A 17,787-nucleotide genomic window follows, 5' to 3' on the forward strand; every position below is an offset into this window, starting at 1 on the left:
GTGGTGGGCAAGTTGTTGCAAGGAATCCTGAAGGACAGAATTTACATATATTTGGAAAGGCAAGGACTGGTTAGGGCTAGTCAACATAGCTGTGTGTGTGGGAAATCATGTCTCACAAACTTGATTGAGTTTTTTGAAGAAGTAACAAAGAGGATTGATGAGGGCAGAGTGGTGGACGTGATCTGTATAGACTTAAATAAGGCGTTCAACAAGGTTCCTCATTGGAGACTAGTTAGCAAGGTTAGATCTCATGGAATACAGGGAGAACTAGCTATTTGGATACAGAACTGGCTCAAAGGTAGAGAGTGGTGGTGGAGGGTTGCTTTTCAAACTGGAGGCCTGTGACCAGTGGAGTGCCACAAGGATCGGTGCTGGATCCATTGTTTTTTGTCATTTATATAAATGATTTTGATGTGAACATAGGAGGTAGAGTTAATAAGTTTACAGATGACATCAAAATTGGAATTGTAGTGGACAGCAAAGAAAGTTACCTCAGAGTATAATGGGATCATGATCAGATGGGCCAATGGGCTGAGCAGTGGCAAATGTAGTTTAATTTAGATAAATGTGAGGTGCTGCATTATGGAAAGGTAAATCAGGACAGGACGTATACACTTAACAGTAAGGCCCTGGGGAGTGTTGCTGAACAAAGAGGCCTTGGAGTGCAGGTTCATAGTTCCTTAAAGTGGAGTCACAGCTGGATAGGATAGTGAAGAAGGTGTTTGGTATGCTTTCCTTTATTGGTCAGAGTATTGAGTACAGGAGTTGGGAGGTCATGCTGCGGCTGTACAGGACATTGGTCTGGCCACTTTTGGAATATTGTGTGCAATTGTTTTCCCTCCTATAGGAAGGATGTTATGAACTTGAAAGGGTTCAGAAAAGATTTACAATGATGCTGCCAGAGTTGAAGGAATTGAGCTATTGGGAGAGGCTGAGCAGGCTGGGGCTATTTTCCCTGGAGTGTCCGAGGGTGAGGGGTGACCTTATAGAAATTTATAAAATCATGAGGGGCATGGATAGGGTAAATAGACAAGGTCCTTTCCCTGGGGTGAGGGAGTCTAGAACTGGAGGGCATATGTTTATGGTGAGAGGGGAAAAGTTTAAAAGGGATCTAAGGGGTAACGTTTTCATGCAGAGGGTGATGTGTACATGATGTGTTCAAGAAGAACGTCCACCATTGTATTCTAAATGAGCAATAAGGATCTAAATTCAAGGAATTCATTTTTTTAAAAAATAAATCTCTGTAATTGAACAATCCTTTCAAGCTGCGTGCTAAGAGAAATGTAGCATAAACGCTGTTGTTTTTTTCTGCAGTAATCAAGGTTTAATTGAATGCTGCTGGAGGTGTTACAACATTATTATCCCAAATTTTCACTTATCCTGTTTAGACTGAGATAGTGTAAGCTATCATGATCACACAATGGGGTAACCAATGTAAGAGCAGTTACAATAATCATCTTCAGTAACCATTTAAAATGCTGAAAAGCATTTAAATTGCAACCTTTCTTAAGTGTCATCTCAATTGAGTGTATGTATTCTCATACTTAATTCAAAAGTCATCTGCTTAAAGTACAATAATGTTGATATGTCAGTGCAGCATGAGAAGAGTGCTGCATTGTTGGAGACACTACCTGTTGCGTACAACAGTGTGGCGGATTTTTAGGTTTCTCACTGGGTGACAAAGCGGCAAGACTCTCTTAAAAAGGACTTATTATTATATTGTCACCAACATTACCTCCTAAGGACCTACCAATGACTCCCCCATTAACATTCACTAACGTCACTTCAGAAGGAAATGTGCCAATATACCTGGCCAAGTCTATGTGTGACTCCAGACCCACAGCAGTATGGTTAGCTTGTAACAGTCCTTTGGGAGATTAGGAGTGGGCAATAAATGCTGGCTAAGTGAGTGTGCTCATATTTCATGAACAAATATACAAAACAAAAATACCTAGGTATGTCCCATCCAGTCAAAAGGAAAGACTTGCTTTCAGGAGATGTGGCTTTGGGAAACTTCAGCATTGTCTCTGAACCTAGCAGCATTTTATGGCATCTGGTCAACCAGGGCCAAGGAAATCTCCTGTTGCTTATAGCCTAGCAGCCTCTGCCAGCTGCTGAATCAGTGCTCTTCCATGTTGAACAGCACTGAGATAAAGCACCGAGTCAATAAAGGCAGTGAGTACACTCTGAGTGGAGAACTTTAATATCCATCACCAAGAGTGTCTTGGTCATATAATTATTGACTGAACTAGCCAATTCATGAGGAAATGGCTGTCAGAACTCCAGAGATGGTGTGAGAATACATCAAAGCAGCAATTCTCAAAATGTGGCATCAAAGAACCCGAGAAAAATTGAACTGTGAATCAAGAAACAAGTGCTGGTTGGAGTCATACCAATATAAAGGAGTGTAGTTGTGATGGTTGGAGGTCAATCAGCTCAGTCCGGGGGCATCACTATGGAGTTCCTCAGAGTTATATCTGTAGTGATTGTAATGAGGTCAGCCAGGTGGACCTCATAGACTTTGAGTTCCCTGTGTGGGGCTGTTAATCTGGTCCAATCAAGAAGTCCTGGCTGATACATATAAACAGGAGTGTTGAAGGTTCTGTTCACTCTGAGAGCTGGCTCTGAGGGAACTGGATCGGTGTCAAGGACTGTCCATGTATAAATAAAGGGTGACATGGTGACAGAATACCAACGTCTGTTGAGCTATTTCAGTATCATAGGCCTAACCATCATTGCCAATGCCTTGTAGATCTCACAAATCAACATGATTTACAGCTGCTACTGACCTGATAGTGACAAGTAAAATTCACACCGCACAACTTCAGACAATGGCCAACTCCAATCAGAAAAATTCTAACATCACATCCCACCTTCAAGAACAATGACAACAGGAAATGCAATCACTTTAGCGTCTGGTGGCTCGTTGAAATAATGTTCTAATGCAACTTCATTTGTGGGTATTGCAATATAATCAAGCTAGTGAACCTATGCCTTAACATCCATTTCACCCTCAACAAGAAAACCTACAGACAAACCAACAGGACACCCATTGAATCTCTGATATCAGGGTTCTTAGCAGAGGCAGTAATGCAGAGACTCGAACAAACAGCTCTGCCAAACTTTGAGTCTGCTTTGTGGATCTCACCTTTGTCATCACTAAACGAAACAAATTAGAGGAAGCCTTCAAGATAATCAATAATACCCTTACTGGCATAAAATTCACTAAAGAAGAGGAATACAACAACAAACTGCCATTTCTAGATGTCACAACAGAGCAAACAGCCAATGGGGAACTTCAAATCACAGTCTATAGGAAAACAACACATACGGACCAAATATGGAACTACAGAAGCAATCATCCCAACACTCACAAACAAAGCTGCATCAGAACTTTATTTCAACGAGACACCACACACTGCAGCACAGAGAAACAATGAAGAGCAGAGGAAAATCACCTATACAACATATTCAAACAGAACGGGTACCCAACAACACAGTCCACCAATTTCTCAGCAACAAACCCAAACAAGCAGACAAACCACGTCCAGAAACCCTAGCTACTCTTGATGCCTACATCAAAGACATCTCAGAAATGAATGCCAGACTACTCAGACCCCTTGGCATCATGGTGGCCCACAAACTCACCAACACACTAAAACAGCAACTAATGAACTCGAAGGACCTTATCCAGACAACAAACAAAACTTATGTCATTTACAAAATACCGTGCAAGAACTGTAACATACACTACATTGGACAAACAGGCAGAAAACTAGCCACCGGGATACATGAACATCAACTAGCCACAAAAGGACATGACTCACTCTCACTAGTATCCTCACATACAGATGAGGAAGGGCACCACTTTTACTAGGACAACACACCCAACCTAGGACAAGCCAAACAGAGACATGCATGAGAATTCCTAGAAGCATGGCACTCCAACCAGAACTCTATCAACAAACACATCAACTTGGATCCCACTTACCAGCCCCTGAGAAAAATAACCAGAAATGACATCACCATTGGAAATGATGTCACCACAGGAAATCACATCACCAACCCAAGAAAACGTAAACACATATATAGAAAGCGGGGCATACACACCAGTGCTTCATCTGGAGGCTCACTGATGATGTTACCTAGTATGGTGCTGAAATGTCTGAAAACGAACCTTCCAGCTCAACGAGCAAACCTACATCCAGAGAAGGGAAGTACATGCATGGTCGCCTCCAGTACAAACACCACCACTGGACTGGTTGGAACTACAACACTGGCTCAAAAACCTGCAACTCTCAGCCCAACAGCAGTGAGTGTAACTATACTACATGGACTGCAATAATTCAAGAAGTGGTTCCCCACCCCCTTCACAAGGGCAATTATGGATGAGTAACAAATGCTGGCCTTGCTGGCAATGTTCATAACCAACAAATACTTAAAAATAAATCAGCAGAACAAGGGATTTGGATGATAAACCATGTTTTGGGCCCTATTAAAAAAAGATTGGAGTCAAGGCGATGGAAGCCTTATTATTAATTGGAGATCATAACTGGAGCACTATGTACTCTTTGATCTCTGCGCCTTTGGAACAGTATGCATGTTGCAACAAAAGGTCACTAGACTGACTGTTAGGATGGGAAGTCGTTCAAGGGAAGAGATTGAGTGGAATGAGTTTCTTCACTCAGGAGTTGAGAAGAACAAGCAACAATCAGGTTTAACTTTGTAAAATTCGGAGAGGACTTGGTGGGACAGTGTTGAAAAGCTCTTTTCTTCACCTGAGCAGGCATAGCAACAGGATTAAAGGGATAACCATTTAAAACTGAGTGGAGTAGAATTTTCTTCACTCAGTGAGTTACAAGTCTTGTCATTTTCAGGTGTGAATTGTCAAGGCTGAGATTGATAACTTTTTAGTGTCAAAGAGAATCAAGATTAAGGAATGGCAGGACAGGCTCAAGAAGCTGTAAGGCCTATTCCTGTTCCTATTACTTACGTCATTAAGTTCATAACATGGTTCGACCAGATTCTTGTGCAAACCAATCTTTTTTCTAGATTTGGAAGCTAACTGACCTACCATCAATGTAACATCCTGCAGTACTCATGTTACTCCAATAAGTTGTCGGGGTGGCAGAGGTGAAGGTGAAGAGAGGGTGATACCAAGGGCAACTAGCCTCTCTCCTCTCCTCTCCTACCTGCATCTAGCAAAAAGAGAAATCTTAGAAAACTGATCTTGACACAATTCAATGAAGAGTACTCTGTTACCAGGTAATATCAGGGAATGAATGATTAATATGAATTAGAACACATGCAATAACAAGTCTAAAAACTGGTGATCGTTGATGCCTACCACTTTCTTGTACTGTGTTCCAGCATTTTAAGTATTCAAAGTATGAGTGTCAAGTTCCCTATTATCTTTCAAGTATGTAAACAGATCATATGAAACTGGCATGTGACTAGCTTAAATTTTGAAAGTTGGTTTTGTGGCATTGAAATTTTCAATGTTAATTGTAAAGAATAATTACTTAAGCTTCAAACATAATTTCTTATTGTACTTTTTCTAGTTACTTCCAACTTACCTTTAATAGTCCTAAATCTTTGCAGAGAGTCACTTGTGTGTTATTTTGTCAAGCACTTTTTGGAAATCTTCCACCTCCAGTGCATTCCCACTGTCTATCTGTTTTGTAATCGCCTAGAAGAATTGGATTAACTTAGTCAAGCATGACCTGCCCTTACCAATTTGTGTTGATTGCCCCAATTAGAGCACACCTTTCTAAGTGTTCACTAATGTTATCACTTTTATGGTTTCTAGCAGTTTTCCTACTAATAACATGAGACTAACAGGCCTGTAATTCCCCAGCTTATCTCATTCTTTTTTATTTGTACAGTGGTGTAACACTTTCCAAACTTCAGTCTTCTTCCACAGAAATTTAGATATTTTATTCTTAGCATCTCTGCTATCTCATGACTATTCTGAAGAGCAAATTATCAAATTTGCTAGACTCATGAGGACATTCTGATATTCCATTCAGTTTCAGGACTTTCTGAAGAAAGCACTCACCCTCACAATGGCAGCCAGTGTGAATGACAGAGATACAACAGGATGAAATCTCCAAACCTAAGTTTTATTTCTCCTGCTGAAACATCTTTGAAACTTCATGCCACTATTTGAAAAGCAGAAGGTCCATTTCACCAAGATGGTGTTCTTGGTTGAAATGATACCATCGAACTTAAGATTGTTTGTAGAGATTTTTGGCAGTACCTTGTGACTCAAGAGACAGCTTATTGCAAAACTATGTTCATTGTCGTATTCAGAAAATTTTCCCTTCATTACTGATATTACATGATATGACAATTGGCTCAGTGAGATAGAATCAGAGGATTGCAATTTTTTTAAAATAGCAATCCCATTTTCCATTATCAATATACTTAAAAAAGGGACAGTATCTAACAGCTGTCCCTCTCAGGTACTACAACAGAGGGATCTGACCATCTTGGCAATATCCACCCAAGCATATGTATACACCTAAGCATATTGCCAAGACATTTTCTAAGAGTTTTTCCCTCAGATGGCTCAAATTCAGTTATGAAATTTTAGAGGAACACATTTTGTTTTTCACAGCCAGACTTTTCACATGCACAGCTTTGTAATAGCAGGGGAAGAAATTACAACTCTCCATCTACAATAGAATCATTACAAAGAGCCTCAGCACATTTAACAGATCAAACTTTATTTTGTCTATCTCTTTGTAAAGCAAGTCTCTCATATTCTTTTTCCAGTACAACTTAATTCATATCATTTTACAATAACCCCATGTAAATAACTGAGGTGGCATCAAATCTTTCCAAATTGACTAATTCCCCAAATTTTCAGGATGTTGTTTACACTTACGTAATGTTACATGCCCATATGTAAATCCTGAAATTATCTGAAGTTCAATTTGCAACTTGTTTGTAATGACAGGCAGAAGTTTATAACATACTACATGTGTTTCTACATATTTGCTTAGATCAGTGTCTCAACTTATTTCAAGAGCAAGGCCAATATAGCTACTGGATGATAAAGGATCCCTGCTACTCCACATAACACTAAGTGTCTTCTTGAGACCACTACTCCAGAGGAACATTGCAATAAAGTGCACATGAAAATAATGACAAGAATTATTAAATCTGCTGGATAGTACAAGAAAGTTTTTGATATCTCAGTAGGTCTAGAGTTGTATTGGAAAATGCACTCAGCACTGGATTATAAACTTAATTTTGTCATATCACTTACTCAGGAACAAGTCAGGAATCTAAGATTCAATATAGGTGCAGGGGAGACAGCAGCATGGTGGTAACGTCACTGGATTATTAACATAGAGGCTCAGGCTAATGGTCTATGGAGACATGAGCTCACATCCTACCAGGGTGGAAGTCAATTCAATCAATTAAAACATTTACTTTGGTGGTAGTGTCTCTATTTCTATTCCAGAAGGTCTGGACTCAAGTCACACCTGCTCTGGTATGTCTGAATATGTTGATTAAAAATATTCAATGTTATACAATGAGTGTTTCACCTGTTCATAAAGGTAGAAGGAGAAATATTCACACAAACAGATAGGGAATCTGACACCTGTTTGAGGTCCTTATGTGGTAGGTGTGTTCCATGCAGGAAAATATGATCTAACATATGACATAAACAATGATCTTGAAAGGTACTGGTGGACACGACATCTGAACAGGAAAGATTTGCTTTAATGCCATCCTGAATCTGTTGCTGGTTCTCCCTTTATAAATCATATGGGTACAGGAAGTTAATAAAACCCTACAACTGAATTGGAGTAAAAACTCTCTTGGTTGCAGCCACGGAGGGAGTGTTCACGCCTGTTAGATTGTTAATCAGCCTGTAAATCTTTCCACTACTTCATACTATTCTCTAAGGGGATGTGTGATGATATGTAAACAACTCTTTTAATATAGTTTCCATTTTAACATTTATAGCAACCGATAGTTCATCCAAGTCTTACTCTTTTGTGCTCCTGAAGACCTTCCTTCACTCTTTGCTGTAAATAATGAAGAAAATATTTCTTCTGTATGTGCTAGTTTTCTTATTTTCTACTATATGTTTGCCTTTTTCACCTATAATTGCTCAGCGATTTAGTGAATAACAAATATGACACCATAAAGGTAAAATATTTGTTGCATGGAGGTACCAAATGATAACTTGATCAGTAACGGCATTTGAAGATTCAGAACTCTGAAGTCCTCTTTGCAAACAGAGACTTCTGTCTGAATAGCATCATACACATGAATCATTTGTCTCTATGGGAAACATGTAAGTTTTGGGGATAAAACCAACAAAGTCCAGAAAGAGACAAATTTAAATCTGACATTGGTCATCTATTACATCAGCCAAATCAAAGAATTTGCTAAGGATGCACCATACCAACTTCAAACCACACATCAAATGTGATACTTATTACCTGTCGTGGTAATGCAAAACCAAAGCCATCAAGCCCTTCTATACAAATCAAGATTGACATACAAGGAAGTTTGTAATAGCAGACAGCCAAAACAAACTGAATATGGCTGACCTAAAGACAAGTTCTCTGAATCTACAGCATTGTCCTATGTTTGCCATCATGTCCTTAAGTTTAGAAATTTAATTCGGGGATGATTTTTACTGCTACGAATAAAACACTGCTGATACTGGACTGAGCTTACAAGTCGTCATTTAGCCAATGACATATCTCCCATCACATGGCTGCAGCCTCCTGAGATACTACTCCTCAGTGATTCCCACATACCTCCACATGATGATCCAGTGATTTGTTGAGTATCAGTTTTCTACAACATCATCCACAATTTATCATTCTCAGCATAATTCTCTTAGCAAGAGAGAATATTGTAAAGTTATAGAAGTTAAATCTAAATAACAATTGCTTTGGAGCTAGGAATCCTAATAACCCATTATCACAAATTCAATGCTACAAAAGCCAACAGCTATTTCACATCACAAGCAATTTTGTATTGCGACAAAGTCAGAACAATGTATTTTGTTCATTTGCAAAATTAGTGATCCTTAATATGCATTCATTTATAGTAATGCCAAAGGTAATTTTCAGGTTTATATATTTGTTTTGACATGTTGATGAGGTCCATGATTAATCAAATCTAAAGGTTAACAAACCTAGTGCGAAACTAAACATTCTTATTTGGGAGAGTCTTCGAATTTCCTATGGAGTTCTGAAATGCAGGACATGGAAAGAAAGTTTGCTAAGTACTTTGTTCAGTAGTGCACTTCACATTAGCAAAATTATATCGCTGCTGTTACTCTAGCATTGTGCAATTTACTTTAGAATGAAAAATCCTGACTCACAGTAGTCAAATCTATACACTGATAAACTAGAATCTTGTACAGGTTTTGCTTATTTCAGTGGTTTGCCATTCAGGTTAGCAACAATATAATTATACTACGGTTTTGCTTCTGAGTTGACCACAAAGAAATATTGGTTGAGTTTTCAATGCCAACAGTGATTTCAGAACTCATGAGCAATACAAATTATGAGTGAGTTACTTTAGCAATTCCCAGCAGTGAAATATAAATTAATATTTCATTGTCAGCTATCACAAATCCTTTTTAATTTTCAAGAGTCTGAAGTTCTAATACATGTACATTAAAGTGATGCTACTGTTTTATGTCTGGAAGATGATCAGATCTAAGTTCCAATGCAAGCACAGAGAATACATGATGACATCACTACCATAAAACTTATGTAGGTTACTATGGCAACATGTAGGGATTGCTCAGGGTTCTGTCTGCTGTTAGACTTGTGAAGCACATTTACAAGACATTCTATCTGTGCTTTTATGTGTGGAGTGATATGGTACTTTATCAATTAGCCTTAATGTCATGTTTCATTGAGGTGGGCTTCAAAATTAAGAAAATATTAGGAAGAAATGACAGAGATATTTGGCAGTGAAGATGTGATTTCACAGCTCAGCTTCAATGCTTGTGAAATAATTGAATAAGCCGCAACTTCACTCCAAATAAACTGGAGGTTTTTAACTGGCTTATCGGGTACCCTGTTTATTCCTAGAACTGGAATCTTAGGTTTGAAGTTTCAAATTCACTATCCATAAATTCATGAAACTACCTTGTTGATAAAGCACTCATAAATTTCGAGACATAAATTGTCATTGGAAACATATGGCCACAGTCACCACCTCCCCATCCATTTTATTCCCAGGTCACCCTCACTCTCAGCAGTTGCTATACATGTTCACCTCCCCTAAGTATTTACTTGTTTGTTGACTTACCAAAATCTCAGTTGTTGTTTCTACCAATGTCTATCAGATCACAAATTATAAAAAATCTCTCTGTGATTGCCGCACTGGTTCCACTGGTAGTGTGCAAAGCATCAGCCAGCTAAATGCTGAGACAACCAATGCAAGGAAAGAGAAACTAGTGTCAGGACTGTGGAGAGCAATCAGGATGACAGCGACCATGATTTGTTACCACAGTGAATGTGTCTCAATTAAACTGAATAATTTCGAAGCCAATTAGCTACTGTTTTAAAAGAACACTAGCAAGAATTACATTATGTTAACCTGGAGAGAAGTCTACATGCTGTGTTGGTTATACAATGTGAGCTAAAGCATGGATATGACATTGATTCATTCCAAAATGGATTTGATTACACACAGAGAGTGCTATTACAGCTTGTTGCATCACAGTTAATCTCATGTAACTGCAATACAAATCCTCCTGGCATGTTAGGCAAATTTACAAGAGGGCAAAAATAAATCACAAGTCACCGAAATTTGCAATGTACACTTTTATGAATTTAGATGAATTTGGATTTTAAATATAGTTTGGAAAGTGATCTCTATTAAATAAACATTGAGGTTTTCAAATGTTAGGTATTGTCCAATATCAAAAAAGGGAGAAATTTAAGAAGAAAATGCATTAACATTTTGAGTTATGCAATTGTATTTTGCCATTGCATTCAAAAGTACTAATTAAAATTTTCACTCTTTAGGTTATGTAACATTTTGACTGCTACATAATTTCAAGTAGGAAAATTAGATTTTTGTGCTTCTTTTAAGTTATAACCTTGTTCATTCACATTAACTTTGTGTTCAAATGCAATTCACATTACTGAATTGAAAATCTCTTCCTCCTGAATAACTTCCAAAAATTCAAACCAAAGTTTGAATGCGAAAAAACTCCACAGAGGCTGGTATCCCATCACCAAGTCATCCTTTATTTACATATGGAGAGTCTTTGACACTAATCCAGCTTCCACAGGGGCAGCTCTCAGAGAAGACAGGATGTCTGACACTCCTGTTCTTATCTGTCAGCCAGGGCTCTCCGATTGGACCAGATTAACAGTCCCAATCAGGGAACTAATATGCTATGCAGTCCACCTGGCTGACCTCATTACAATCACTACAGAGTGGTCTTGATCTAGTGTCTAATTGGTGACACATCATACACCATTATTGAAATCTGCAAAATGTATCAATGTCAGTTAGAAAGACTACGAAGAAAGAAAGTGAAAGGCATGCTGGTGCAGTAGCATATACTCTATTGAGACTGGACTTCAGATAAATTTTATTTGAAATGTGCTTTATTTGCTCCAGGAGCATTTGACACAGTCACTGGGTACAAATTGAAAAATTGCTTCCAAACTCCCTAGGAACATAAAACCCAAAGGAAATTGAAAGAAAAAAGTTATAATTTTAATGTACATCTGTTTCTTCTAACATATGTATAATGAAAAATTCTGAATGCTATGCAACATTTTTTTCTCTGCCACCTAAATAGTATATAGATATTGCAGTGTTGTTGCAGTGACCATTAGTTTTTAGGATCACTTACCCACTGAGTTTGGATTGTGTGCAAGCATGATTTTCAAGTTGGAAGAACAGTGATAATTGTGAGCAACGCTGTCTACTCAAACAGATGTACCAACCAAAAATCTGTAGTCTGAACGTGCCGAATTCATTACTTTAGAGCCCGGGTGCAACAAATGCAATACTTGTGGTGCAGTTTCCTTTGGGATCTTGCGTGGATGCACAAGATTTATGGTTTGTTTGGTAGCTTATTGAAAGATAGAATTTTATGGTGTATACAGATAATTGAAGACCCCTTTAAGCAGAGCTTCTGTATACTACGAACAAACCTTCCAATCAATAAAACATTTTGTTATATTTTATTACAAAAGCAAACACAGCATTCAATGACTGAAAATTGCGAAGTTCATTATTTTAATAGCAATGGCTGTTAGAGCTTTCTAAGGTCGGTAGTCCAGTTTGACTAACATCACAACCTTTAACTTAATTTAACTGAGTAGAAACTATATAGTTTGTAGCCATTCTTGATTCTAAATATGAAGCATTATTGAGATAAAATTAATGAATATTTAGTCTTCACATACAGATATGACATGTAATATCCATTAAGTATCTAACAACAGAATGATCATTTCATATTTCTGGTTTTAAAAACTATGGCATCAGAAAAATTACAATGTTAATTGTGCGTTCAAATATTCAATAACCATCAATAATTAATGGATTAATACATTAATTATTAGTAAAAAAGGGAAACATCTATTTTGTGTAACCAATTCTATTAATTTTAAGCTACTGAGTAATGTTTTAGTATTTAAATCAGAGTACAACTGGAACATGCTGTAACTTTGATGTGGATTTAAAGTATGTAAATCCGTCCCTGACCTTTATATAATTACTTTACGTACAAGTTGTTTTCACACTGTCAAATGATACACAGTTGCTTTTGCTGTGGAACACACGGCAGTACACTGCTTAATGATAAGCGACCAAAAATCAATTTGTAATCTGATTTGAGGTTTTTGATTTCCTCTGATGAGTTTAGATTCCATTAAAAACAAGCTCTTGCAAAGATAAAAGAAATCCTTGAAGGGTAAAAAGGGAGAATTGTCTCAAAGAATATAAAGAACTTCCACTCTTTGTGCTATTTATTCACTGTGTTAATTGCGAGTTACAACGTGTGGTGTCATTTGGTAGATGCATGGTTATCAAGCCGTATGATCAGCAAAAGTTTAAAAAAAGCACAAGGGCTCACATTCAAAAATCGTTCTTTGGAATATTGACACTTTTGCTATTAACAACACTCATTATCTGCTTACAGCTAGATTTCAGCATGCTGTTGACATAATAAGCAGTGATCACTCTAAATCACTGTGCTGCTATCTACATCTTCTTAATTCAGTGAAAAATTATTATTTGGGTGTGTTGTCCTGATGAGAAATTGACATTTTCCGACCCACTCTTTGGGCCAGTCAGTGAGCCAGATAAGGTTTATAATTCTTGATTAAGAAGAGCAGCTATTCTTACAGAGGTTTTTTTTATTGCTCTAGTTGACCTAGTTGATGAGTATGGATTTCGTGAGGCCTTTTCAGCATTTGAACTATAAAGGGTTCAAAATGATACCACCCCTTATAGACAAAAGATAACCTTGCCCTTTGAATATATTGATTCTTTATTAAATAGGCTGTTTAATGCAATGAAATGAGGCATTAGATTGAAGCCCATTTCAAGTGCTTTGAATAATCTTTAAAAGGTTGGTAGACCTTAAAAGGCTGCTTTACAGTAAGTGGCAGATGAGTAAACACATTCTTCTTTTTTTGAATGAGAAAATTGAGCTATATATTTTACATTAGTAGACTGCTGCTAGATCTCATGATTTTGTTTATTTACTGTTATTGTGTGTATGATCTGTAGAACATTTGCGTGCCCAAATTAATGTGTTTGCTAAAAGAAACGTGTTATTTTTTATATATACAGTACAAAACTGTATGTAGCGTCATTAGTCAAATCCACTTGCAACTAAAATAAGCTATGCATATTTATTCCTGAGAAAACCAATTAAGGAGCAACATGTGCCAGCATTAATTTACACTGTATACTTTAGCAGACTATAAAGCCAAAACATGTCAAAACACATCTCCTGATATACGTTGAAAAGTAAAGAAATGTAAATGCAGATGATCTGAAAAAGAACATTTCTAAAGGATGGTATTATAAATACTGACATCAAGATGGAACCGACAAATGAAATATTTTGACATTTGCCTGACGTGTATTTTATTACAGTTTTCCCATTACGTAAAGAGAAAACAGCTTTTGCTTCACCACACTTGACAAAGTATTACATGTTGGCATTGCTGAGCACCCATAAAATGTTTAATTTGCTCATTACTAGTATACGGATAATTTACTTATTATTGGTTTAACAGTCTTAATATTATAGCACCAAGTGACATTGCAATTGTGAAACCTTCCCCGCTCAAGAACCATCAAATGTAAGGCAAACAGAGACCAAACTCCTGAGCTTTTTGAAAGGTGGTATCATATTGGATCTCCTTTGCGGAATTTGAAGTTACACCAGTTATTTTAAATTTCCCGTGCAAGGTGTCACATTGAGATTATCAATTGAAAAATAATGAAGTTAGGTCAGATAAAATATCTGTAGCACAGTGACAGGTTATTTCAATGAACTACACACTTCTGATTAATATTAGAATAGTTTTTGGTGTCTATTTCTACCTGTTTTGTTATGTGTATTTACAAATGCTCCAAATTTTATGCCAGTCTGTCTAAGTATAGTCTGCACACTTTAGGAATTATTTGATAATTTTATTAGAATTAACTTGGATTTATCTTTAGGTACAAGACAAGCCTTTGAGATCACAAAATGTCCCTTCTGTAGGCCACCTATATCCTAAATATATTTGCACTTGCATACAGAAACTGTAATTTAAATAAAATGTAAATTAAACTATTAAAGCTGTGCATGAAAAATTTAAAAGGTGCATAGAGCAATAGTACTTTAAAAATAAAACACTCAAGGTTCATGGTGACATGCATTAATTTAACCATTTGCTGAAAAAAACTAAAAAAAATAGAAAATGACTTCAATTGTTTTGCTGGTCGTCCTTATATTTATATAAGCACAGTTTTCAACACAAATTCTGAGACTTCATATTAAATTACTGAAAAAGTAATTCACAGACAAGAAATACTTTAATTAAATATCGTGTAAAATGAACAGATTTATACAGTTAAATATCTGAAAAATGTACAGATAAAACAATCTTACTGTAATTTTCTTAACAGTTATTTCTACCATGTAGTGAAGCTTTAAGATTGAAGACAAGGAAGCAATGAGTGCATTGACTAATTAATCTAAAACACAAAACCATACTGCAGTAATGATGAATCTTGCAATTTTTTTCCACATGTACATGACTTCCTTTTGGAACAAGATCCTCAGATATATGAAAAGACTCTGAGATGTTTCCATGTATGTTGTATGAAGCTATCACAGAGTAAATGTGTTGCACATTCATTACTTGTGATACATCTTTCTTTCATTTTATTGAATTAACTAAAATAACTGTTACTAATGTGCATTTTGCCCAGAATGACAATATATGTTCCCCATTATGATTTGACCTCCAATGCTGCTGTAGTTTGCAAAGCATATACCATGCTGGTTTTGCAAATCACGCAATGCTATGGAAAGGCACAAAAATGGTCACAAGATGTACCTATTTTCTGCCTTTGCAAAAAAAAAACTGGGCACTGTCAGGCATGAAACATTGGAAAAGAAACTTCCACTTTCAGACACAGCAGTACAGGACTTCTATTCTGAGGATTTGCAGGGTACAACAGAATGGAGGTTTGCAGGGGTTTGAAGTAAGTGTTTGTACAAAGTTTGTGCTTTTTACACCATAGATCATCCTTGACAGCTGCAGTGATGATTAGCAATTGTGGTGTAAACCAATGACAGAGTGGCACCAAAGTTACTGTCAAGAACTCCAATGTTAAGGCATTAGAGAAGTCTTTCTGTATTTAATTGTCATATGTTTAAACAAACATCAGTTTACCAGATGAACTGAAGTTTCCATTTTGACTTTAGGCCTCCAAATTTTTCCAGTAAATACATTTTTACTATGTGGCAAATTCATGGGTGGCAGCTAAAAATGAATATTACATTCTAAATAATTTACAACCACAAATTGGATCATCCTTCTGTGGCTGCTGCACATGCACGTTTTCTACTATTATTCATTACAGCCATGTGGCACAAACAATTTCTTTTGACTATACAACAACAGTTTTATTCAAAATTATTTGTTCAGATAACTTAAAAATTATATAAAAATAAACAATGAATTTGATTTTTCTCAAATAAAAAAATGGACGGAAGGTCTGAACAAATCAACAGATTCTGGTAGTAAAAATGAAACATATGGACAAAGCAATTTTCTAAAATGAAATAGATGAAGGCAAATGTTCTTGGCTTAATGCTCCTTAGGTATCACAATACCTGGCTGTGACAAACAAATACATACAAGATAAAATAAAATGAAGGAAAGCAATATACAAAATTTCAAAGATAAATACAATATTTATATTGGTATGTTACAAAAAATTGCTCAGTGACTGTGTTTATGTGAAAGGAAGTGTAGCAATGAAGAATAGGACTATTTTACTCCTTACAAACTTCATAAGGAATAAAACTTTTCTCCTCAATATTAAGTGGATCTGAAAAATTCAAGACAAGTGTATAAATATTTAGCTACAACTTTGGCAAAATCACAAAATTCTACAATATTTTATAACCACATACAAAACACATTAGGGAGAAGGATCTAGAAGTCAAAGGACAACTTTCTGGTACAAGGAACATAGACTTCACAGTAGCCTAAGAATGCAATAGTATACAGTGCTAGCAAAAGTTGAAAAAACATTGCAGATCACACTTGTTTAACAGGAAGCTCTAGCAGTGGAAGTATATTCTTTACCAACAGACAGTAGCTTTTGTATCTCCGTCAGTGTGCTTGTTGAAGGCAAGAGAAGAATTTTTGCAATATCAAAGTTACAATTTCTAACTACAATAAGTTACAAAGTTCAGTTTTTAAGATGAATTTAAGCATGATAAATTTTCCCCTAGCCCTCCATAAGTCCCCATTTTGTAAATCATACATTTAGTCTTCTCCTTCCAGTTCAATGGCTTATACCTCCTTGGCCCCTTACTCACCCCAACAAAAATTATTTCACATTATAGAGATACACAACCATTGTGAATCTAAATATAGTACTGAAAAATGTTCTGCTTTAGGAATATTTCAACAGTGTTTCATGATAATCAAAATGGTGCATCCACAAAGTTTCTCCCAACACATAGCAAGAACTAGACATAGCCAAGACGTCATCTGAAACTTTATACAAAATAGGCATTGCTTTTTTTTGTTTCTTCAAGATAGAGAAATGTGAAAATATGAGAAAGTTTTATTAATAAAATGAAATCGTTCATGAAGAATTAAGTTGCTTGCAGGTCATTTCCTAATGGTTTGAGTAATTTCAGTGAGTAATAATGTATTTTTTTGTTCTTAACAGTAGAAGGATCTGTTGTTTTGTTTTCTCATTGTTGCTCATACTTTTTCGAACAGCATCTTCTGATGCAATGAACTTGTCCTCTGAAGTTCATCCTCGGAAGCTTGGTGTTTCTCTAAGTAAACAAGTGTGGTCTTACATTGGTGGGACTACAAGTCCAGACATACCTAATGGGGAAGAAACAGAAACTCCATTAGCAACTAATCAGTGCGTAAATAGTACAAACTCTAAATATAAATTTAAGCTCTGAAATGCTCATTGTGCTGGCGAGGTACTGAATTGAAGTCCAAGCTTTGTTGTATGCAGCTGTTTAGTATGGCTCATGCAGGTCCAGACTAAAAAGAACTGAAATGT

The 17,787-nt window shown here is 36.5% G+C and overlaps 1 protein-coding gene across 10 annotated transcripts in view; it reads right to left on the reverse strand.

Moving 5' to 3' along the window:
* Positions 1 to 14,652: 14,652 nt before the first annotated feature.
* Positions 14,653 to 17,787, reverse strand: part of ebf3a (EBF transcription factor 3a) — a 152,564-nt gene continuing 149,429 nt past the window's right edge. For all 10 annotated transcript variants that reach the window (XM_043712597.2, XM_043712598.2, XM_043712600.2 and 7 more), the window contains one exon: positions 14,653 to 17,600. In XM_043712597.2, the coding sequence (XP_043568532.1) occupies positions 17,569 to 17,600 (32 nt within the window). In that variant the 3' untranslated portion in view covers positions 14,653 to 17,568. The remainder of the gene's footprint in view (positions 17,601 to 17,787) is intronic.

The sequence above is a fragment of the Chiloscyllium plagiosum genome, unplaced genomic scaffold (assembly GCF_037043375.1).
Source record: "Chiloscyllium plagiosum isolate Xiang-an unplaced genomic scaffold, Cpla_swu_hap1 HiC_scaffold_22, whole genome shotgun sequence".
NCBI lineage: Eukaryota > Metazoa > Chordata > Chondrichthyes > Orectolobiformes > Hemiscylliidae > Chiloscyllium > Chiloscyllium plagiosum.